At 33.9% G+C, this 24,887-nt stretch overlaps 1 protein-coding gene across 7 annotated transcripts in view; it reads left to right on the forward strand.

Moving 5' to 3' along the window:
• Positions 1–24,338, forward strand: part of POSTN (periostin) — a 35,066-nt gene extending 10,728 nt beyond the window's left edge. The window contains exons 7-23 of one of the 7 annotated variants that reach the window (XM_005907142.3): positions 39–180; positions 1,320–1,532; positions 2,610–2,744; positions 3,849–3,997; positions 6,172–6,308; positions 6,876–7,006; positions 7,521–7,651; positions 7,758–7,860; positions 7,968–8,035; positions 9,029–9,074; positions 11,966–12,046; positions 15,555–15,644; positions 16,327–16,416; positions 17,290–17,367; positions 17,752–17,835; positions 22,296–22,337; positions 23,533–24,338. In XM_005907142.3, coding sequence (XP_005907204.1) covers positions 39–180; positions 1,320–1,532; positions 2,610–2,744; positions 3,849–3,997; positions 6,172–6,308; positions 6,876–7,006; positions 7,521–7,651; positions 7,758–7,860; positions 7,968–8,035; positions 9,029–9,074; positions 11,966–12,046; positions 15,555–15,644; positions 16,327–16,416; positions 17,290–17,367; positions 17,752–17,835; positions 22,296–22,337; positions 23,533–23,570 — 1,758 coding nt within the window. In that variant the 3' untranslated portion in view covers positions 23,571–24,338. The remainder of the gene's footprint in view (positions 1–38; positions 181–1,319; positions 1,533–2,609; positions 2,745–3,848; positions 3,998–6,171; positions 6,309–6,875; positions 7,007–7,520; positions 7,652–7,757; positions 7,861–7,967; positions 8,036–9,028; positions 9,075–11,965; positions 12,047–15,554; positions 15,645–16,326; positions 16,417–17,289; positions 17,368–17,751; positions 17,836–22,295; positions 22,338–23,532) is intronic. The other 6 variants (XM_005907143.3, XM_014481960.2, XM_070380396.1 and 3 more) reach the window with 6 other exon arrangements.
• Positions 24,339–24,887: the final 549 nt, after the last annotated feature.

Raw genomic sequence — 24,887 nt, forward strand, 5'->3', positions numbered from 1 at the left:
CAACATGCAAACCTCTGAAAAGCACATTTGTGTTTCAGGCAGCTGCCATCACATCTGATATACTGGAGACGCTTGGGAGAGATGGTCACTTCACACTCTTTGCTCCCACCAATGAAGCTTTTGAGAAACTTCCAAGAGGAGTTCTAGAAAGGATCATGGGAGACAAAGTGGCTTCAGAAGGTACTTAAGTGTCTTTGTCTATGAGAAGCCTCCCAGGATTCCAAGAAAAGGAAATGAAAAAGAGATTAAGTCCTGCCAACGTTATTATTTTTGACAAGCAAAGGCAAAGAAAAACTTTTATTTTGAGGCAGACGATAAAAATCTTTGAAAGAGTAGACAAAGTAATTAAATAATTAATAATCCAAGTAATTAAATACTCAAGTTACCCTAAAGATCACATGTTTCTGCACTGCTTCCAAGTAAATAAGTAGCAGGCATTAAAAAGAATTAGAAAGTGTTGAAATATTAGATCATCCAAGTTTAATATTGTATATATATTATTCAATGGTTTTAATTCTAAATTTACACTGAAGTTAGGGGAGAAAATTCCATGGTTATCTTTGGTCACTGCTTATTCATACACAGAATTTGGCTTCTTTCCAGACTCCCTTTTTATTGATAGTTTCAACTTGATTTTAAATTGTGACTAGCACATTTCTCTTACGCAGCCTACCATAAACACGCTTAACCAATTTATGATGAGATATTTTGGTGAAAATATAGACATAATACAGTTTAGGCACAGATCACGTCTGAAGTCTTTCAAGAAACCATCTTTGCTTCGGTTACTTTCTAGATGTTGTCTTTAGGGCTGCCACAAACCTCCAATTTGAAAACAGCACACCGTCTGCAAAGCGCACAAAAGTGAAGCTCAATAAAATAAAGCATGCCTATTCAGCTGTTCTGTCACGAGTAGTTAAACCAAGATACTACTTAGGTGTTTGCAACAGGTATCACTAACAAATAACTTTGAAGGCTTTCTGAAAGGAGAAATTATTCTTGAGTTTCCATCAGAAATTATTCTCTTATGATAAATGGAACTTGATCTAACACATTGTCTAGAACTATACAAATAATTTCATGCAGTTGATTTTCTTTTCTGCTTATTTCTTACCAAACTGAGTTAATTTTACTGTAGAGTTGATGAAAAAAACCACTCTGAGAACAAACAAAAATTTAAAACCTTAGGTCAATACTTAGGTCTTATATATGCATTCTATTTCTGAGGAATACTTGGTTCCACAGTGAAAGATATCTGTTAAAGGTCAAATGCTATTTTTATTGATCTGAAAGCATGTTTCTTCTCCTTCATCCTCTAGCTCTCATGAAGTACCACATTCTAAACACCCTCCAGTGTTCTGAGGCTATCATGGGAGGAGCAGTCTTTGAGACCCTGGAAGGAAACACCATTGAGATAGGATGTGATGGTGACAGCATAACAGTAAATGGAATCAAAATGGTGAACAAAAAAGATATTGTGACAAATAACGGTGTCATCCATTTGATTGATCAGGTCCTGGTTCCTGATTCTGGTGAGCAACAGTTTCCCATTCTTCTACCTACTGTTGTTTATCAGTTATGATGTCTAAAGTATAGGCTTATGGGAAATAAATGTGCAGTATGAGGAATGCCATGTGAAGCACAAACAAAGCTAACACTTTATTTATAAAAACAAGTAGTGGGCTGGACTTGGCTCTAAGTCTTGCTGACCCCTGGTCAAATGGGCATCCCTGTAGCTGGGTCATAGCTACATAAGAGTTTACCATTCTATTCTGTCTACTTTTGTATATGTTTGATGTTTTCCTCAATAAAATACATATATATATATATATGTATATATATAAAAAACTAACAGTGAGCTGAGTCCTAAATAGGTAGCTTGTATAGTCATGGTCATTCCAGTGCAACAGACTCTGGCTTTCCAGAGTTTCTAATATCTAATATCATCAAAGATTCTTACAGTGCCAGAGTTTTTCATGAAAATGGAAGGAAAGATATAACCAAATGGTTACTTTTGGATAAATGAAAGAGCTATGGCCCTCACAAGAGCAGAGAGACAAGGGATGAGCAATAGAGAATTGAAGAAAACTGCAAAGCATGAAATCAGAAAGATATTTTCCCTCTGAAATTCTTTGGTTATTAACCCCTCCACCCTGCCACCCCAAAAAAGGGAAGCTGGAACTTTCTTACTAGGGAAAGGCAGGACTTCTTATCACATTGCTGCTGCTGCTGCTGCTAAGTCACTTCAGTCGTGTCCAACTCTGTATGACCCCAGAGACGGCAGCCCACCAGGCTCCCTAGTCCCTGAGATTCTCCAGGCAAGAATACTGGAGTGGGTTGCCATTTCCTTCTCCAATGCATGAAAGTAACAAGTGAAAGTGAATCGTGTCTGACTCTTAGCAACCCCATGGACTGCAGCCTACCAGGCTCCTCCATCCATGGGATTTTCCAGGCAAGAGTGCTGGAGTTGGGTGCCATTGCCTTCTCTGGTATCACATTGCTAGTACAGCAAATAGCTTATGGAAACAGCCAAGAACTGATTTACTAATTTCATGATGATGGTAATAACAACTATGACATTGTTTGAATGGTCATGGTTTATCTTACAGCCAAACAAGTTATTGAGCTGGCTGGAAATCAGCAAACCACTTTCACAGACCTTGTGGCCCAGTTAGGCTTGGCATCTGCTCTGAGGCCAGATGGAGAATACACTTTGCTGGCACCTGTGAATAACGCATTTTCTGGTATGTATCGGCCACTCCCATTCCAGCTCTTCCCACCCCTACACACTTTTTTTTTTCCTTCACCGTGACTGCTAAGAAATAATAGATCTTTTATGAGGTGTTGATTTTCACTGGCTACATATACAATTAATTAGTACTGTTTTTATTAAAATGCCCTTTATTTCAAAACATTATAATAGATAATGGCCTACAGGAAATGAAATTTTGTGATAGGGTTCTTCAGTTTTTCTGTGAACCTGATCATATTTCCAGCACACATAATGGATATATTAACAGATCTTAAAAAAAATAAATTTGATTTAACACCAACATTATACATAGGTGAATTTTGCAACTCAGAATTTGAAAGTAAGGTATCATATTATGAGAAAATAAAAACAGGAGAATATGATATACTTCTATATTATGATGTGGACTATTATTACAAGTATTTGACCTTGTAGCTGCTATTAAAAGACTGTGGTTAGATTAATACAACCTTACTTTTTTTTCCAGAAAAAATGACTTCACAAAGACACATGTGAATTGTTAGGCAAAATTTAACAATGAAAAAATAATCATCATTATTTTTGATGTTTTTCCAAATACTAGATTGTAACATAGAAAGTTATTAGTAAGAAAATTCAAATTCTAAAAAATGCTGTTTTTCCTTTTTGTAATAATAAGGCCTGTAACTTGTTGACATCAAGCCAACTTTAAGAGGTTACATGATTCACCGAATCTCTCTCCAGAAATTAAAGTAAATTTACAAATGATTCATCAGTTGTTTTCATGTGACTAATGGACATCAAATTCTCAGAGAAAATCTTGGCCAGCTTTCGAGTTTAAAGTTTAACCTTTATCAATAACCACATGAAACCATGTAGCCCCTCACTGAGATGTAACCTATTGTCTGGACTGCTTGGAATCATGTAATCATTTGATGAAATAGCGCATGGTGCATAGAGTTTCTAGCCTTCAGTATTTAGTCAACTCATATATAAGTGTAGGATCCTTAAGATCTATAATATTAGGGATTTCCCATTTTCATGATTTTCTCTTACAGGGGAAACTGTAATGCTTTCTAAATAAAATAACATTCTTTTGTAATGAATTTACTTATAGATGATACACTGAGCATGGATCAGCGCCTTCTTAAATTAATTCTCCAGAATCATATATTGAAAGTAAAAATTGGCCTTAATGAACTTTACAATGGACAAAAACTTGAGACCATTGGAGGCAAACAGCTCAGAGTCTTCGTGTACCGCACAGTAAGTGCATCAGAACGAGATAAAATACCCATACTGGCCTACATGTCAAAAGATACGCCCTTGTCAAAGACTGTTCTTATAACAAATGTTTCTCAGAAGTTTACCAATATGATTTTAATAGTTCATAGGAACATTAGAGAAGTGAGTAGCATGTTTGAAAAGACTATGAGGAAAGTATACAAAAGTGCTATGTATTAATAATTCTGATAATTTGCACTTGTTTCATCATAAAAAACTTTTTCTAAAGCATTGTTTCAATCCCATAAATAACTAAAACCCCTTTAAAACAAGCTTTTTGTTTCATAGCGTACTGTACTTTACTGTTTACATGGTAATTTTTATACTGAGTCAAATATTTAGGATGATCTTCGACTGTACTGTCACCATTCAGCAACTAAATCTCTTTTGAATGAGTTGCATGGTAAACTTTTATAGGCACATAAAGATTTCTATAAAATGGTTCTAATGCGCTTTATCTGAGGAAAAGTTTCTAGAAAATATTGCTTGTCAAAATTACAGTTTGACAAGTGGTGCTATGCAGTTTCTTTCCAGGCAACCTTGCAGTTACAGCTAAAAAGAATTCATAAGAAGTCAAAGATGACCTAGAACCAAACATGACTCACAGCGTTTTCATACCATAGTTCCACAAGGTCAAGACACACTTTTTAAATGATACGGAAGGGACTTCTCTGGTGTTCAGTAGTTAAGACTCTGTGCTTCCAACACAGGGGGCGTGGGTTCAATCTCTGATGAGGAAATTGAGATTCCACATGTTGTGTGGTACAGGCCAAAAAAAAACCCAAAAACAAAACAAAATATGCTGCGTTCTAAATGATACATATATAAATATTAGTTTTGTTCAAAGTGCTATAACTTAACCAGTAATTTAGCTTATAACTGATAGGGTCTTACCATCAATATAGTAAATATTTGCATAGAAAATACAGCAATATATGGTAATATACTGGTTTCCCAGGTGGTGCCACTGGTAAAGAATTTGCCTGCCAATGCAGGAGACACAAGAACTGAGTTTTTGATCCCTGGGATGGGACGATCCTCTGGAGTAGGAAATGGCAACCCACTCCAGTATTCTTGCCTGGAAAATTCCATGGACAGACAAGCTTGGTGGACTACAGTTAATGGGGTAGCAAAGAGTTGGTCACGACTAAGCATGCACACACATGCCACACCATAGTAATATATAGTAAAGATTACAGGAGGCAGTGAAGTCACTAAACTTCATGGTTAAAGAAATTTAATAGAAAGGGTCTGAAAGAATGAGTAGAACCTGGAGAGGAATGACAGAAAACACAGAAGTAGAATTATATGGAATTGCTTTGGCATCACGACTCAGTAGACATGAGTTTGAGCAATATCCTGGAGATAGTGAAGGACAGGGAAGCCTGGCATGCTGCAGTCCACGGGGTCGCAAAGAGTCAGACACGACTTAGCACCTGAACAACAACAATTGACACCACCACCTGCCCTACACATATAGTAGCTTGCCTAGTAGTAGAAAGCCTGGTTGAATAAGATGATTGAGGTCAGACGATGTGCTGTGCTTGGTCACTTAGCTGTGTCCGACTTTTTGTGACCCCATGGTCTGCAGACCACCAGGCTCCTCTGTCCATGGGGATTCTCCAGGCAAGAATACTGGAGTGGGTTGCCATGCCATCCTCCAGAGAATCTACTGAACTCAGGGACCGAACCCAGGTCTCCCACACTGCAGGCGAATTCTTTACTATCTGAGCCACCAAGGAAGCCCATGAATACTAGAGTGGGTAGCCGATCCCTTCTCCACCCAGGAATAGAACCGGGGTCTCCTGCATAGCAGGCGAATTCTTAACCAGCTGAGCTACCAGGGAAGCCCAGGTCAAATGATGATTTTTTTTTTAGTCGATCAGTCGTGTCCAACTCTTTGCGACCCCATGGATACCAGGCTCCTCCGTCCATGGGGTTTTCTAGGCAAGAGTACTGGAGTGGGTTGCCATTTCCTTCTCCAAGGTCAGATGGTACAAGACGTTAAAAACAGAGGAGAGAAACTGTTTCCTCTGGCATCATAAGTCTAGAGACCTTTTAGAAGAAACCATCCAGAAATTTCATTAGGGAGCTTCTTCCACATAGGGAATTTCAAATAAGGAAATGCACAGTTGTATCTTTCTTTTCTTTGCTAGGCTGTCTGCATTGAAAATTCATGCATGGTGAGAGGAAGCAAGCAAGGAAGAAATGGTGCCATTCACATATTCCAAGAGATCATCAAACCAGCAGAGAAATCCCTTCATGAAAAACTGAAACAAGATAAGCGCTTCAGGTAAGCTTCACCTCCACAAGAGAATAAGACCTTTTGGCATAGTTTTATTTCACAGTAAGTATTCCAAAATCCATTCAGTATTCAGTATTGCTGAGAATGGAATTTAGAATAAGAAGCTTATACAAATGTTTCAAAATTAAAATATGTTCTTAACACTAGTTTTCTTCCATAATATGATTTGGTGAGTAAAAAACAAACAAAAACCAATCTAATAGACTGAACTACTCCTTGCAAATTTTTTATAATTATGTTTTAAAAAAAATGATAGTATGTATTAGCAAAGACTCTTTTGCAGAATATTAAATGAACAAATGCTTCTATTTTGTTACCAAATGTGACTTCATCAAGTATTACAGGGGAAAAACAGAGGTTTGGAAATTTAAAAATCATACATGTATTTAAATAATTTCCCTATGATAAACCTTTAACAGTAAATTGCATTTGAAACATATGAAAGTGTATAAGCCATTTTCTCATTCTTCCACATAAAGGGATTCTACTGTATTTCAGGCATGTTGGAAGGCTTACCTAGACTAAATCTAATAAACATATGTCCTTCCTGCCTAGCATTTTCCTCAGTCTACTTGAAGCTGCAGACTTGAAAGAGCTCCTAACACAGCCTGGAGATTGGACCTTATTTGTACCAACCAATGATGCCTTTAAGGGAATGACTAATGAAGAAAAGGAAATTCTGATTCGTGAGTAGAAGTGAACACCAGATATATTTGCCCCTTGATTTCATGATCTCATTTCTTCCTCAGGCGTTGCTACCTAGATGTCAGCCCCGCAAAGTCCCCTCTTTCATATTCATGGCTAGCCTTCCTCTCCTTATTCCACTTAGAATATGTAGCGGTTCCCTCATCAGTGTTCTCAAATAACTGCCTACTCTCATGTTGTGGGGCTAGATAATCACTTATGTCATCTCTGTTAAAGGCCACACAGTGAGGTGACAGAGAAGGAAATAGTCACAATTTCAAAAAAATAATTTGATTTTTTTCCTCCAGTAAGTTGGATAATACTTTGATTGAACTGATTGAAGAGACTATGTTTTGATATAACATTGATATTGCCTTGAGAGAACAATGACATTATAAGAAATTACAGTATGGAAAAAAATAAACACAAAGAAATATTTTCCCCTTAGTCGTCATAATATCAAAATGTCAAAATATATGACATATTATTAAATAAATATATATATTTTTCTCCTAGGGGACAAAAATGCTCTTCAAAACATCATCCTTTATCACCTGACACCAGGAGTTTTCATTGGAAAAGGTTTTGAACCTGGCGTTACAAACATTTTAAAGACCACACAAGGAAGTAAAATCTATCTGAAAGGAGTAAGTTCTCTAGAAGATATCTATGAGAGTGTTAATCCAGTATTCAGTTATTCTAATATTCATATTTCATTAAATTTCCCACTGACATTATCCCCTGTTTTAACAGGTAAATGATACACTTTTGGTAAATGAACTGAAATCAAAAGAATCTGACATCATGACAACAAATGGTGTCATTCATGTCGTAGATAAACTTCTTTATCCAGCAGGTTGGTAATTATTGAACTGATTAATGAAAAATAAATCTTTTTCAATAGAAACCTAGATTTTTATTTCATTGATTCTTACCATATTCATTTTATATTCCTCTTCACAGACACACCTGTTGGAAATGATCAGCTGCTAGAAATACTTAATAAACTGATCAAATACATCCAAATTAAGGTACAGATGTTATTGCATAGTGCTCTCCTTGTAGCTCAGTTGGTAAAGAATCTGTCTGCAATGCAGGAAACCTGGGTTCAATTCCTGGGTTGGGAAGATCCCCTGGAGAAGGAAATAGCAACCCACTCCAGTATTCTTGCCTAGAGAATTCCATGGACAGAGGAGCCTGACTATTGCATATGTTTCTAATGTGTTTAACAGACATTGCAGGTTTAACATAAAAAACTAGAAATATATACATTAATAAGTAAATATACCCTGAGTACATTGCTCTTTGTTGATTATACACCATTTGCATCATTTCTTCAATAGTTTACAATCCAGCAGGGAAGATAGGACGTGTAGATAAAAGCAATAATTTTTCTATCATCAAATATTTTTGCTACAGAATATAAGGGAAAGATATTTACTTATAAGAAATAGTCACTAATCACAATTGTTAGGGTTTCCCTAGCTGCTCAGATGGTAAAGAATCTGCCTGCAATGCAGGAGACCTGGGTTGGGAAGATCCCCTGGAGGACGGCATGGCAACTCACTCCAGTGTTCTTGCCTAGAGAATCCCCATATACTGAAGAGCCTGGTGGGCTAGAGTCCATGAGGTCACAAAGAGTTGGACATGACTGAGCAACTAAGCACACAGCACAATAATTAAAGGCAAAGGAATATTTGAGAATAAACACTGGGTTGAATATTAGTAGGGTTAAAGTACCTGACAACATATGCAATATTATTTAATAAACATTTAATTTGGGATTTGCTATTTTATAATTTTTAAAACTCTGAATAACAAATCCAACCATTTTTGCCATCTTGCTCAATAGCAGGAAATTTGAAAGTGACATATGAAGACTTCATTTTTACTAAATGTAATGGTAGTTTCACTTCTTTAGTGAGAATTAAAAATCACAGTGCCAAGATTTTGTTAATACAGTGACAACATTTCATGTTAGTGCAACGACTACATTTCATGATACTAAATATATTTATTTTCAGTTTGTTCGTGGCAGTACCTTCAAAGAAATCCCCATAACTGTCTACAGTAAGTACATGATGAATATTTGTCACATATACGTGGCAAGATGTAAAAAAAAGAAAACAATTTTCTTTGTGTTTACTGAGATGATTGATAATCTGGTATTTAGAATTCCAAACAATGGCAAATTTCATCCCACTTGAAACAGGGCTTGCAGTCTGGAGGAGACCTTTCAGCCTTGACTATCCTCTTCAACTCCAATGAACCACTTCTTCACTCACAGCTTGATACAATTGCTAGCATGGCAAAGATGCAAGGGAGAAAGTCATGCATTCCAGAGCTCTGAAAATTCAAATGTGTGGAAATAGAAATAATATTGTTGAAACATTTCTAGCTCATTCCACTCTCAAGACCTCAGCTATCTAAGGGCAGACTGTCAGAGAATTCTAACATTTATGGGCTGGTGGTTCAAAAAACTCTCCCCATTCAAAACTGGATGAAGGAACAAAAGCATTGTCAGGTGATAAACCTAGAGTTTCTAGATTCCAAGGTTTCTTTTATTCCTGACTCTACCAGATTATCAAAATTCAACCTCTATTTCTTAACCATGGTAAAGATATTTCATTTGCATAAATGTTAACTCATAGTATTTCTTATTCAGTGTACTTTTTCTTTCTTTGTCTTTTCCTCTTTTTCATTGCAACTTTCAAAGCAGAAATTCTTTTTCATTTTGTTTTGACTCTACAGTTCAACACTCAAAACATATCAATAGCTAAAGCGTTGCTCCCATTTGTACATTTATCTTGGCTAGAATTGTTCTATTTTATACTGTGAGCATCCTGTTATTTAATTAAGAAAATTTTCCTTTAAGATATGGAAAAGGATATGGATATGGAAAAGGCAGATATGGAAAAGGCATAAAGATGATGTAAGGAGCAAAACAAAATGTCTGCTGTTCTTACTGATTTCAAGTATGTGATAATGACATGGACAATCTTAGCATCAGGCCAGATCAGCACTGTTTCAAACATTTAGTTGGAAATAGTTATACTTCCACATGGTTTAAATTCCAGTCTGGAAGTATACAGTCTTGTTAAAGATATATTTTATAAAAAATCAAAAAATGTTATGAGCTCTATTCATCAGAAATGCTATGTCATCTTCCTCCATAAAAATTATGTCTGCACTACATTTCCCTACCTTATCCATGAGAGGTTCACCATTTTCTCTATATATCAATGCACTATTTTGCTTACAATGACCTAAAATATTATAATTCCTTTATTTTCCTCTGCTTACATTGGATACCTACTCACAGAGAATAATCTACATTTTATGAAATTATGTAAGTCTAATGAATCTTGTCTACCTACTCACAGCTCTTGAAAGAGCTCTGAGATTTACATTCTGATGTGGAATGTTTCTTTAACTCCTCTCTGATGTGTATGCTGTTACTTGGAAGCATAGTTCAGAAAGAGGTTGAGACTAATTAAACCAAAGATTCCATTTTCATGTTCCTTTATTGACCTGTCTCTAAAATTTCTTTGTCTTATTATGCACTATTCTTGTCCCCCAAATACCTTACATATTAAATTGTATGGGGGAAAAATGCTCTCTAGTATATGTTGCCAAATATATGACATTTGAGGTGGAGAGGAATAAAATCAGTATTTAATCTTCATCCTTTGACCTGTCAAAACTATTTAAGTATTCAGAAAAGCAAAACTGAAACAGAACTAGGAACCAAATAAATATTCTAAACTTCAAGTTCCTTAACATGAAATGAAAATTTAAGCTAAAGCTAATTAACCCATCCTGATAGTAGCAGCAGAGAGCTCTATGTATTTGACCTTCATGGAAAGGTTTCTCTGTGGCTAGACCAGCTGTGGAATGGATAACTAGACACACTGATTTGATATACTGCAGAGTTTCCTAATTTGAGATCTCAACATGTTAAATCTGAAATAACTGAAACAGTCACAATTAAGCCCTGGAATCCATATTAATTCAAAGAGCTGACACAGATACACATTTCAAACACCTGAAGTGAAAATGTGACAGAAATCCAAATGTACTAACATCTTGCCTCTAGTGTGTCAACACAGTCTGTTACAACTGCACAGACAGCTTTAGTTCCCTATCTAATCACTCCATCTTTTAAGGCTCTAATTAGAAATGATAAAAAGTCAGTAGCTCTGGTATCTGACTCCAGAGGCACACTTCCAGTTATCTATGCAACCAAAAGCTGACCAAATGGTTTTAAATATATTTTGCACATAATTATTTCAGTTGGGTGGATGACATACATTCAAAATACATAGCTTTCAGTTTAAAAATGATGATGATGATGAAAATTATAGTCATTTTAGCCTGTAACAAATATTTAAATACATGATCATATCATATTTGTTGCATAGAGCTCATGGCTGGCTGACTGAAAAATCCATTTTTAAGTATTCTGAACTAATTTTTTTTGTATTTTCCTTTCTATGTCAGGGTCTTCAAATGCATGAAAAATATTTCAAGTCTTTTTCTTTCAATGTTTTCTTCTAACTGAGAAAGAACCCAACAATGCAATTTAAGATATTATGAATTGTATGAAATTAATCATGTTTATTTGTCTTTGTTGCTACGCAGCCAGTATTTTCAAGAAGTACAAAAGAAGGTAAAGAGCTTTAGTGCTGCAGCTCAAACTTGTAGATTTCTAGGTAGGATTCCTCACACAGAAAGTATATATTTCACTGCAACAAATCAAAGTCACTGGACTTCAGAGTTCATCTGGACATGAGAAGATACTAAATAATTACTATGAATTATTTCCTGTATGTGACTGCCTGAACATATTACCACATCTGATACCTCAGTACCCAACAAAGACCAAAGGGGAAAAAAAAGACAATTTCATTCAGGTTGTTTTTATGTAAGCATCATTTATGTTCCACTTTCTATACTTTCAGCAACTAAAATTATAACCAAAGTTGTGGAACCAAAAATTAAAGTGATTGAAGGCAGTCTTCAGCCTATTATCAAAACAGAAGGTAAAAATCAATGTATACATGGTTCCTTAAAAATCCATGTAATAGACTGATTTCTATGAATGTATCTACATTCTTTTTGAAACTAACATGCTAAATATTTCCATATCGATGGCATGCTTATTTAACAGCAGAATGCGGAATGCAAGTTTACTTAGACGAGTAGCTGTGCATTCCTAATACCTTCAGTACATTTGCTTGTATTTGATTTCATTTGAACTTAATTTGCCATTGCATTAGCACTAGTACCCAGATACTCACTAAACAAACCAATTCTGAGCTTTCTTCCCTGCACCTGGACTCTTTCAGAGAGTGTACTCTTTATACCTGTGTTTCCAGTCTCCCCCATATCAATCTCTTTTATACTGTTACAAGGTGTTCCAAAAAAGTGCACACATTTTTTAATTCAACAAACTCAGAGAGCACAGAAGCTGTATATTGAAGAAAACTTTTAAAATGTACATCCATACATGATATACTTTTTTTTTTCAGTGACTATTTTTATTTATTTATTTTTACTTTTTTTTTAATTTATTTTATTTTTAAACTTCACAATATTGTATTAGTTTTGCTAAATATCGAAATGCATCTGCCATACACACTGAGGAAACCAGAAGGGAAAGAGACACGTGTACCCCAATGTTCATCGCAGCACTGTTTGTAATAGCCAGGACATGGAAGCAACCTAGATGCCATGATATACTTTTTAATTAAACCACTAGGAACAGAGGAAATAAGTAGTTGGTACAATGAATCAAACCTTAGAATCCTTAATTCCAGCCTTGAATATGTGTGTATATTTTACATATTCTTATATATATAGTATTATATATTCTTATATGTATACATATATAATACATTAAATAGGCATATATACTTATTTCCTGATGTTTCATACTAGAATATTAAATCAGGTCACTTTTCTCTCTACCCCTACTGTCTGTGTTAGCCAACTCAAATATTTCCAACGCCCCCTTCATTTCATGTGTTTTAATAACTTCCAAAGGATAAGATCTTAAGAATTTTTATGTCCAAGTCTAGCCATCTTAATGTGGTGACTAGTCACAGAAAAAAGACCAAGTTATCTTTTCATTATCCTGAAAGAAGAATAGAACCAGTCTTCAAAAAAAAAAAAACAGATTATGTCATCAGTCAAATATTAAGAAAACTGTTCCTGTAATTATCTTTGATTTGGGAATTTCTTCTCATTTTATAAATTGAGATGGCAACTTCCTGAATACTTTTGACTCCTCTAAAAGTGAGTCATTACTTAAAACTTAGACATTGGAAGTATGTATGTTAAAGTGTATTTCCTAGTAGTTATCTATATATTTATACATTCTTAAAACTTAAAGTTGAGGTATTTGAAATCTGTGCTTTAGAAAAACAAATACCGTGCCTATTGTCATTGGAGCATTTGATGGCTCTTGTATAGTGATGAAGAGAACTTGGGGACTTCCCTGGATGTTCAGTGATTAGGACTCAATGTTTTCATTGTGGTGGCCCAGGCTTCATCCCTGTTTGGAGAATTAAGATCCTGCAAGCCTTGTAGCATGGCCAAAAAAATAAAGTTAAAATAAATAAAATTAGGTTGTTTAAAGAGAGAGAGAATTTGGTGCTTTAAGAAGTTAAATCACAGACATTTTTGTTTAGAAAATGTTTCTTGATCATTTTAATGAAAAAGTAAAATGGTCCTTAATTTTAAAATTCTTGTACTATTTTTAAAAAATTAGATTCCCTAAAATTGCGTATAATCACTTGCACACATCTTCTTCAGTAGAAATCATTCAGACGCACTATTTTTATTTTCCAAGATTTGTCTCTTTTCTTTCAAGCTTCTTCTTTCAACCCATCTACCTTCCCAATCTTTGTGAACAGGATTCTACTGTATTACTGTTTTTTCAATTAGGAAAACAATGGAGCATCAACTCTACTTGGGTTCCTCCTACGAAGGGAACTAAGATGAAAAATGGGATCATGTCACCTGTGCATTAACAACTCTTCAGTTAAAAAATTTGGAAATTTGACTTTGTATAACTTAATGAGGGAGACAAATATTAATACTTGCCTTGGCAGCCATCTATAATTGTGTCATCCTAGGATAGCTATTGGCCTTTCCTTCTCACTGTTTAAACTTTTGCTGATTCATTGGTAACTCTTGAATTCTTATTACATATATTAGACTCCAATTTAGGATGTTTCTTAGAAAAGGTACTTAACCAAATTTTAGAATTAGGAATAAATCAACTGAAATTCAATTCAATAAATACTTATTGTACCCCTCCTGTGCTGGGTATTTTCCTATGTGCCCGCCAGAGTAAATATGAAAAAAAAATTTTTGGTAGTAAATTCCTGCCTTCATAGAACTTTAAGGGTGGAGAATGTTTCTCAAGTGCTAGTTGAGGCTCTTCTAAAGAAATGTCTACTTGGATATTTTATTAACTCACTTCCTGCTCTTAAACTCCTTAGCTGTTCTTTCCCTTTGATGTTTCCACACCTTAAAAACTTGGCCTTATGTTTTGATTCTCAATGTCCCTTGACCCCATAGATCAAATATTATGGTGTGAAATACTTATTGTTTGAACCAGCTGTACTCTTGTTTCATTATTTTAGATCTTCCTAGACTATTTAATTCTGGGTAATGGTGTACATTGACAATTTCTGGACAAACAAATAAACCTTCTCAAAGATAAGGATATATAGTTCCATTCAACTGTTAAAGGGTGTTACTGTATGAGTTAAATGTACTGAACTTCTCATCTAATTACTATGTAGTAATGTAGTAATCAGCTTTCTAACATTCAAAATGATTTTCTCTTGGAGCAAAATCATTTTCTCTTGGAGCAAAATCATTTTGCAAGTCAAATGTAACACAACTTTTGCATTTGAAGGACTGTTTAACTATTAATTAGTAAATATTTGCAGCATTCACATAGAGAAGGTAAGTACTCCCATTTTCCCACAAAACCTGAAAATCATATCTTAAAGGTAGGCATAAAGTTGGGCTTTTTTGATGTTTAGTTATGCCCATTAGATAAAAAATATAATATACAGAGTACTTAAAAATTAAATTTAAAATATAATAAGAAAAGCAAGTAATAGACACCAGTATGGTAAAGTAAGATCTACACTAGCTATCATTAGAGCAACTGAAATTTGTACATACTGTGTGATTCACAAAGTATAGTCATATATAACATTTTGTTATATATGTGTTATATATATATGTGATCAGAATTTATAACTATGAATAAATGGATCAATTAAACATTAGTTTAAGTGCTAAAGCTGATGAAATTCATTTTAGTAGCACCCTAATTGACCCAGGAGTCATTTGTTCTCCTAAATAGTACTCAATCTGAAGACAATGGGAACTGTTTAAAATCGATTTCATAAAACCTGAAAGCACTTTGACATTTGAACAACACCAATGTTGAAATAAGTTTCCTGTTTTGGTAAATTTAAAGGACTGCATTAACATGATAATTTGTCTCCTAAAACAATGCCTCAGGACGCACAATACCAAAGGTCAAAATTGAAGGTGAACCTGAATTCAGACTGATTAAGGAAGGTGAAACGGTAACTGAAGTGATCCATGGAGGTGCGTTCTGTTTCCCTAGCCTACTTAGGATCACTGTGAACATTTTGAAATTGTACTGGTTTAAATATATTGAATACCTGATGTTTTCTCTTGACTTTTATACACATTGGTGGAAAGCTTTTATTAGTTATGGATTCTTATTAGCTATAGTTTACCTTTTAATGGATCTAGTTGGAATCGATTTTACCATTAAATCACCAGGTCCCACAAAACCATCCTTACTCTTCATATGCAAGGATGATTATGAATATAATGAAAACAATCACATCAATACCAGATAACATGTTGGTCTTAGAAGAAAGAATGAAAATTCTATAAGACTAATAAGCCACAGCTAGGACTTATTATGAGGTTCCCATTCTAATGATGTTGTAATTCCTTGGATTCTCCCTAAATGCTTATTGCACAGTCAGGAGACAAGTATGACATGGAGTGTTAGCTTGACAGTTGGCTCTCTCCTTTACTCAAGATTCAGGACATGACTACTAGCCTTTAGACCTCTATTATCTGAATTTATTTGAGATATGTTCTCCAAATGATTATGATTGATTTCTAAATAGTATTACTGTGAGAAATACATTTAATCAACTGTACATTTAATACATTTAATTAAATGTCTAGCTTATGGCCATTTAGACACCATACTAGGACAAATCAAATGCATTTTTCTTCCCCAATTTAGAGCCAATTATTAAAAAATACACCAAGATCATTGATGGAGTGCCTGTGGAGATAACTGAAAAAGAAACAAGGGAAGAACGAATCATTACAGGTAGTCTTTAATTCAATACTATGGAACACTGTGTGTGTGTGTGTGTGTGTGTGTGTGCATTCAACGCAACTCTATGGACTATATAGCCTGCCAGGTTCCTCTGTCCATGGGATGCTCCAGACATCTATGCCTGGATTACAAAGAGCAAATCACATTTAATCCTAAAATATCTCTATAAGATTCATTAAAGAGGCTTAAGTCATTTTCATGGTGGTTACTGAAGTTATTCATTTCTTTTTTGGTAGAAATAATACTAACTCTAAATATATAATCTATGTTTTCTCCTGAGTTGGAAATTTGGGAGCAAATTTATAAGCATGTGTTTTTATTATGAATACACATATGTATTATATAATACATTATCTTCACTTTGCTATTTATTACTGAGTTACTAAATCCTAAAAGAAAAACCATTCCCTCCTTTGAATTTTCCATTAATCTTAAGGTCTACACACCAAAATATATGCAAGTTAGTATAAAACAATTTATAAATAATTTCAGTAAACCTCTGTATCAGTCTGCCACCAATGAATTAGCATTAAATTCTGAGTTCAGCTATTTTATAAGTATTTGTCTAAACAAGTAGTCAGCAACTATGGCCCATGCCATCTTTTAATACTTATGTAAATAAAGTTTTATTGGAACATGATGTGACCATTCATTTATACAATGTCTATGGCTATTTTCACACTACTATTTTACTGTGTAGTAGTAGTACTACTACTGTGGCTATTTCACACAACTATTCAACTTTGAATAGTTGCAACACCAACCATATGACCCATAAAGTCTAAATTACTCACTATCTAACCGTCACAGAGGAAGTGTGCCTACCCTTGTTTCAGGTCTTTTTGTAAACTGTCTTTCCTTTAGGTCCTGAAATAAAATACACTAGGATTTCAACTACAGGTGGAGAAACAGAAGAAACTCTGAAGAAATTGTTGCAAGAAGGTCAGTATGTTTACAAAAATAAGAATGTGACTTTCTTAAGCTATCTATTTATATCAAATTCTAAAATAATCTTTGAGGACTTTTACATTTTCTACTCTATCTCACTCCTTTGTTCTAGTTCCATACCAACACAAGAAAAAAATCCAAAGATAGGGAATGAAACTCAGATGATAGTCATTTTGATGGTTTTGTTCTATATTTGTTATATACTGTTCAACAACTTTGTAAGAAAATTGGCTTATCAAAAAACAGCACTAAAAACCAAGAAAGAACCAAGTGTTGGTCTGGAATTTATTGTTTGGCAGATGCCATTATGTATCGCATCAAATCTCCAGCCTTTTTATTACATAAACCAATTTCTGCTATAAACATGTATCCTCTCAGAGGTCACCAAGGTCACCAAATTCATTGAAGGTGGTGATGGTCATTTATTTGAAGATGAAGAAATTAAAAGACTGCTTCAGGGAGGTTAGTAAAAGGGAAACAACTAACCCACTTAACAGGTTCTGATAACTGAGTTCTTCAGCTTTTTAAAGACTGAGCATTCAGGTTTGTTTGTTTCTTAATTAGGTTAAAAACAGCATCATGTCTGTCTTAACAGATTGATTGGGTCAATGGTGGTTAAAGTAAGAGGTATAAAGAAAGAATTACTAGTTTAAACAGTCTTTAAAAAGTTCAGTGGGGAGCAATGAATATTTTTTTGCTCTGATACAGACAACTGTAAGGATATTCTTAGTATGTGAAAGAGGGATGCTTTTTAAATTGGTAATTATTAAAAGAAGCCCAAATTGAAATAATTTTTATATTTTAAAAAATGTATTCACTGCCCCCACAACCATAATAAAAGGCATGTTTATGAATTTTTTTAAGTGCATAGAACTAGCAAAAAAAAAAAAATTGCATTTAGCAACTTTATTTTCCAAAACTACATTCTCAGGAATGAGTTATCTGTTTCTTCTAACAGTTCAAGTGATAATCTATACCTGGAGCTGTAAATTGTTTTGCATATGAAATTAATTTTAATCTTTAAAATATGGAATGTTCTCTGTCTATGGCATTAAAAGGACCTACTTTTAAAAGGAAAGAAGAAAAAGAATTCAAAATCTACACAAACTCTCAATGGTAATTACTCAAAGAAGTTTGACTAAACTAATTTCTAATTCATTTTGTTAACAAAAAAAGTACTTAAGAAATTGTTTTAGATAAACAAGAATTTAAATTATCTAGAAAAATCAAATATGTTCTTTGAAATATACTGTGAATTAAGAAATACAAGTTTAGTGTTTATCCAAAGTATGGTTCTCATTAGCTTTATGCTTAAAATTTTAAAAATTATAGTACTATGTCCAAGAAGTACTTTCTTTTGGGACTGTATATATTTTTAGCAATTACTGTTTTCTTATTCTTTATTTTTACATAGGCAGAATCTCTTACATAATATTGATGCTGTTCAGCAATAGTAAAAATAAATAATTTTTTTGAGCCAGTGACTGAATTTCCCCTCAATAGAAAAATGTGTGTCTGAAAAATACAAGACTTCCTTTTAGACTGCTGGGAGTATATGACACTCCCAAAGCCACAGTAGAACCAGTTTCCTATAAGCTATAATATAAAATTTACTCATCTACATCTAAATGCTTACACTCTACTAGAAAAAGGTGGGGATTTGAGTGAAGAAATGCAGACATTGTGAAAATTAAGTTGAATTCTTTTTTTTTCAGTCCTTGCCATAGTAAGCAGCTTTGTAGAATGGCAGTGCTTTTTAGAGAATGAACCAATTAGTAGCCGCACTTGTATATATTGCTTTAATTTATTTAGACTTAAACTTCAGGTAAGTATGTTTTCCTCCCCTTCAATACGCCCCTGTTATCAAGTCCATTATAAACAATGAACTGAGTTTTGAAGAATAACTTCGGCCAAAAGAAGATAATACCGGTTACAAGAATAAGATAATCTACTTTTAATCAATAGAAATATAATCCTTCTTTAATTCTGGTTCCTGTTCATCCCAGAGGTTGATTCCTTTATCTTCCAGTGTTTGGTTTCTCTACATACTTATAAAGCATTCATTTCGTCAATGTCACAACATAAATTTAATAGTTTTTTAAAAAGATGTTATGTTTTATATTGGAGCATAGCCAGTTAACAAAGTTGTGATAGTTACAGATGCATACACAGCAGAGCTGTGCCATACATATAGATGATTGAGCCATACATATACATGTATCTATTCTCCCCCAAACTCCCCTCCCATCCAGGCTGCCACATAACATTGAACAGAGTTCCATGTGCTATACACTAGGTCCTTGCCACAGCATAAATTTTTATCAAAACACTTCCAAGGATTCTTTTCTCGTAAGGAAGACAATATAAGTGGTATAGTTACTAATACCTGGACATTAACTGGACATTCTAGTTTTCTTTTTTCCAGCCCTGTAAAACCACTGGATCAACACTGAGTAACAAGTGTCCTCTTGTCTAGATCCCAAGAAACACCAATGAAGCTGGTGTGAATAAAGATTATGTCATGCAAGATAGGCTTTTTTTTTCTTTCAGAATATTGATAATTGATCTATAGCTAAACTATGGTCTTCATCTCAAAGCTTGTAGTTTTCTATCTGAACTGCTCATTTTGCGGTACATACAGTACACTTTGGTGAATTGAATGTATTCCTCAATCATTTAGGTCATGTTTATAAACTTGGCTAAATGGTCAATTGGTACTAATATTATGATTTGTTATTGAAACACTTCAGACCCCTTCACTAAAAATTCTTCTCAAAAATGTGTACAGTTGTTCACTCTTATCTTAAATAGAACTACATTTACTGAAACTACTGAAGTCATTAAGGGAAAATCACAGAAAAGTAGGCTATGGAGAAAGGAACAACAGCAAAAAGCTGTTTGAGAAGGTTTTGATAAATCTGCCAGTATAACATTTGAAGATTCATGGCCTCTGTACAGAACAGAGGATCAGGTCCTAAGTCTGGCTTCCAGTCTGGGTTCCCACTTGAACTTAAGTAAACTGATGTTTTCTTAATCTGGGAAGTGGGGATGGTAATGTTACCTACATAAAAATGAGCCAATATATGAACAGCACTTGGAATAATGTTCACTGAAGAATAATAATGTTCTCAGTGATGTTAGCTACTATCAGGATTATGGTCAATTCACACTAACATGGTCAACAAAGGAATATTTTATGCTCTACTTTAAATTTACAAAGTCATAGCTATGTAAAAATACAACAATCTTGCAGATAATTGGGTCAAAACACTTTGTGTGTTTAAGGAAACATGGTGGGGAGGGGCATTTTCGTGGGATCATTCCAATGACTGGTTTACCTTAACACTTGTTTCTCTAAACACAACATACAAGTGTCATTCAGTTTGAAATGGTAGAGAGCCACTGAGAGAAAATCTGATTATCTACATTTTAATTAAGCTTTTCTTCAAGAGATATTTGTTTGCCACAGTGAATATTTCTTATTTTGATTTTGTCATAGCCAAATAGTAATAAATTAACAAGTTAGTTAATTAGATATGCATTAATCAGATGCTGCCAAATCTATAAAAGAAAATTGAGTGTAAGTGCTTGTTTTCAAAAGTAGTGTTGAAATCTTGTTTTAAGTTGCATGATAAGTGCTCTTTGGAATTAGTAAGTCCATTTTATACAATGATTTCCATCTTTTCTTGACAATATGTTATAAGCCATTTTTTGTGACCAAATAAACCTGAAGTTAAGAGAAATATATCAGTTGGAGCATACTCATAATTCAGACTTTTCTATCTCACCTAAACTCTCCCCCACTATCCAATCTGAGGAGGTTTTCCATAGTTCTGCATTTTACTATAGTATTAATGCATATGGTTATGTAACTTATATCCAGGCAGAGTAAAAAGACATGCTGGAAATGTGCTATGTAGACAGAAACAGAATTCTTCAAAAAATGCTTAATATTTCTTTTTTTTTTTAATTCTTGACATTATATAGCCAAAAATACTGTTGGTGATAGTTTCATGTCTTACTTTTATGAGATTTCAGAGAATTGAAAAAAAAATGCATTTGTATATCATAGAAAAATTTTGACTTCATTGTTGAGTACAGATAATATATAAAAATCAAGAAGTCAAACTTCGGAGAAAAAATAAAGAAGGTAAGCAGAGAAGTGAAGTCACTATAGGGACCATATTTATGCTTTGATTTCAAATGTCCAACAACAGAATGAAAATGTGAATTTCAGTTGAACAAGTAGTCTTGTCAATAAGTTAAAAGAAAAAATGAAGACCTGGGAAATATTTTGCAAAATATTACATTGTATGAACATTGCATTGTTATGAACACTTGAAATTCTAAAATATGAACTCTTATTATTTTTAACTATTTGATTTTTAAATGGTCTTGTCGGATTAGAATTCGATTCAGGAATTGAATTGGTACAAACTTCTTGAACTGTTTATTGGCATAAAGTTAATCAAAATTAAGTTACAATGAGAATTTTACAGAGGCAGAAGTCTGATATATCACAAATAGGAATTACTAGGAAAAAAATGAGTGCATAACTCTGGGAATATACTTCTGCTAAACTTCATAGGATGTTAGACATCCTTTCATCATAAAGTGATGCCTTTTATAAAAAGGATGAAAAGCAAATCATGTAAGTCACTTACTCCATGAAAAAATGGAACACCATCTGGGGCTCCACATACCATAATAAAACAATACGTTTTGCAAAAATAGTAAACATTCATTATGATATAAGGAAAACAAATGTCTGTTGCCAATGCCAAAGTCTCACTACTCCAGGAGAGAATCTACATGTTTAAATGATGTTTATTTAAAACTTTACACTTTTCTGCTAAGCTGTTTTCCTGTCTCATGTTAGCCATAATTTCAAAGTATTTTTAACTACAACTGTTTAATTTCAGACACACCTGTGAGAAAGATACAAGCCAACAAAAGAGTTCAAGGTAAATATATTGATTATGGTAATTTGCATAAGTGGCACACCTGTTAATTAAGACAAAACAAAGGAGAGTCTTTTAATATGCTTTATTTTAAGCAAAGTATTTTGATGATATGAATCAGAAAATAAATCTTTCATATCACTCACTATTAATAAAATGTAAGAAAAGCAAACATTAAGGAAAGAAAATTATACTCATGTAAACAGTTAAATATATTGAATCACTGGGGTAGACTAAAGTAGAGTTAATCTGAAAGGAAATCTTTGAATACCAAAGTTCAGTAAAAATAAGTTGCAGGTACACCTGAACTCTGTGAAACTATTATTTAAGATGAGGCTGCAGTTTGAGACAAAAATAAATTCAAAGCTATATATACTGTACACTTATAGGAAATGATTAATATATCTATGTACAAAATGTTGATATAGTGTGTAGGTTATATACATGTATATATCACCTATGCATTATAGCTTTCTTTATAGCTTCATTTATGTGCATTTTCTCATCCTTCACTTAGGATACCTTATATTCTGGTACAATCAAATATCAAAGATTTCCTTTGTGGAACTTAGAATTACATACTAATAGTCAAAAGAAATTGCAAGGCTTATAAATGCATTTATAGGCATATCTGATTTTAATCTAGTCCAATATAGACATTTGAAACTAAAGACTCAATTGTACAAATAATTTTTAAGTGAAAATTTTATAATGGATTTCTTTTAAACATGCAAAATCATCCAAATTTTCCAAGGAAATAAAGCATAACTTTATTATGTTCATATACCTTTGATCAAAAGATGACTTGGTTTCATCATAAGCAGAATATTATTAAGAAAACATAATTTAACATTTATTATAATAAGAAATAATAGTCTTTTATAGATATAATTATGCATAAAATGGGGCTTTGCTGATGGCTCAGTGATAAAGAGTCTGCCTGCAACAGAGGAGACGCAGGTTCGATCCTTGGGGCAGGAAGATCCCTGGAGGAGGGCATGGCAACCCACTCCAGTGTTCGTCTGGAGAATCCCATGGACAGAGGAGCCTGGCGGGCTACAGTCCATGGGGTTGCAAAGAGGTGGACATGACTGAAGCCACTGAGCATGCACCCATACACATGAGTAAATATCATATTGTTAAACACTATAATTTCATCCTATTTACAATCTATGTTCTCTGCCTTCTTCCTAATCAGCATCTAGAAGACGATCCAGGGAAGATCGTCCTCAGTGAAAATCCAGACACCAGACCGCAAAGTTTATACAACCCTAAACCAACAACCTGGTCTTACAGGAAAAATATGAAAGCCACTTTGATGTGAAGAATGAGCCAAGACAAAAGAGCAATTGTTGAACAATTCTGAACGCAGTCATTTTTTTTTTTTTTTTTTCTGAATGAGAAACATGAGGGAGATTGTGGGTTTAGCCTCCTGTGGGATAGAATCTGAGGGAAACATAACACCTTACAGACTTTTACATCTTGACATGAAGAGTCCTAGCCGGCTTTGGAATCCACGAGAGAAAATCCTTGTCACTGGATTCATTATAATTCAAATCTCTGAGTTGTGACCTGTTATCCCATTGAGAAGATTGAACCTTGAATTTACATATGGAGAGATAAAATGCATGCAAGGAGTTACCTCTCCATGGGAAATGGGTAAATAAAAATGGGTGCTCAGTATTAAAAAATGACAAAACCAAAACTTTTACATCAAAAAGCTTTGCACATTTCTAATAAAATGTGGGTTTACTGGCAAATTATGTTATTTCTACAACTAATTTTGTACTCTTGAAATGTTTGTCTTATGTTTCTTACAATACATAGTTTTTTATCTCAAACATTTCAATAAATCCATTTTTCAGGTATAAAGACAATTATTTCAAATGAGTAATTAAAAAAAAAACTCAAGGTTTAAGTTAATTAGAGGTTTGGGCTTGGGAACAGGACTTTATACCTCTGTTTTTATATATAACAAATACTCATTAAAGGAGATTAAATGAATTTAGTGTTTTTTGAATTTTTAAAGCTATTATGATACATAAATAATTATTACACAATGAAGCAATAATTAAACATCAACTGAGTATATAATATAACCCCTGAACTGTGCTAAGCTGTGAGGATTTAAAAGAGGAATGAGACAACTACTATTTTCAAAGGGCAAAAAGACAAACCAGTAGCCCACAATGTACCATGGACTGTTAGAGAAGAATAAACGGCACTACAGGAGCACCAACACTTCAGTTAATTATTCCTAGGCTTAGGCTAATTTAGAAAGAGCCAAAGACATGCTTTTAATGAAGACTTGAAGTAACGTAAGTGTCCATTTCACGACAAAAGAGAAGAAAACTATTTGTTTGCTGAGAATGATAAAGAGATTTGTTTGATCTACTCAGATCTCAACAAATGTCATCCTTATCTTGGACCAGAGATAAGAGCAGATAGGGATCAGAATCCATACTGCTGAGAAACCAACTTGTCATAGCTTGATAAATTATACCATGTGTTGAATTTAGCCATCAAAAGACTGTAAAACTGAGGAAAACCAAA

This window comes from Bos mutus, chromosome 12 (assembly GCF_027580195.1).
Source record: "Bos mutus isolate GX-2022 chromosome 12, NWIPB_WYAK_1.1, whole genome shotgun sequence".
NCBI lineage: Eukaryota > Metazoa > Chordata > Mammalia > Artiodactyla > Bovidae > Bos > Bos mutus.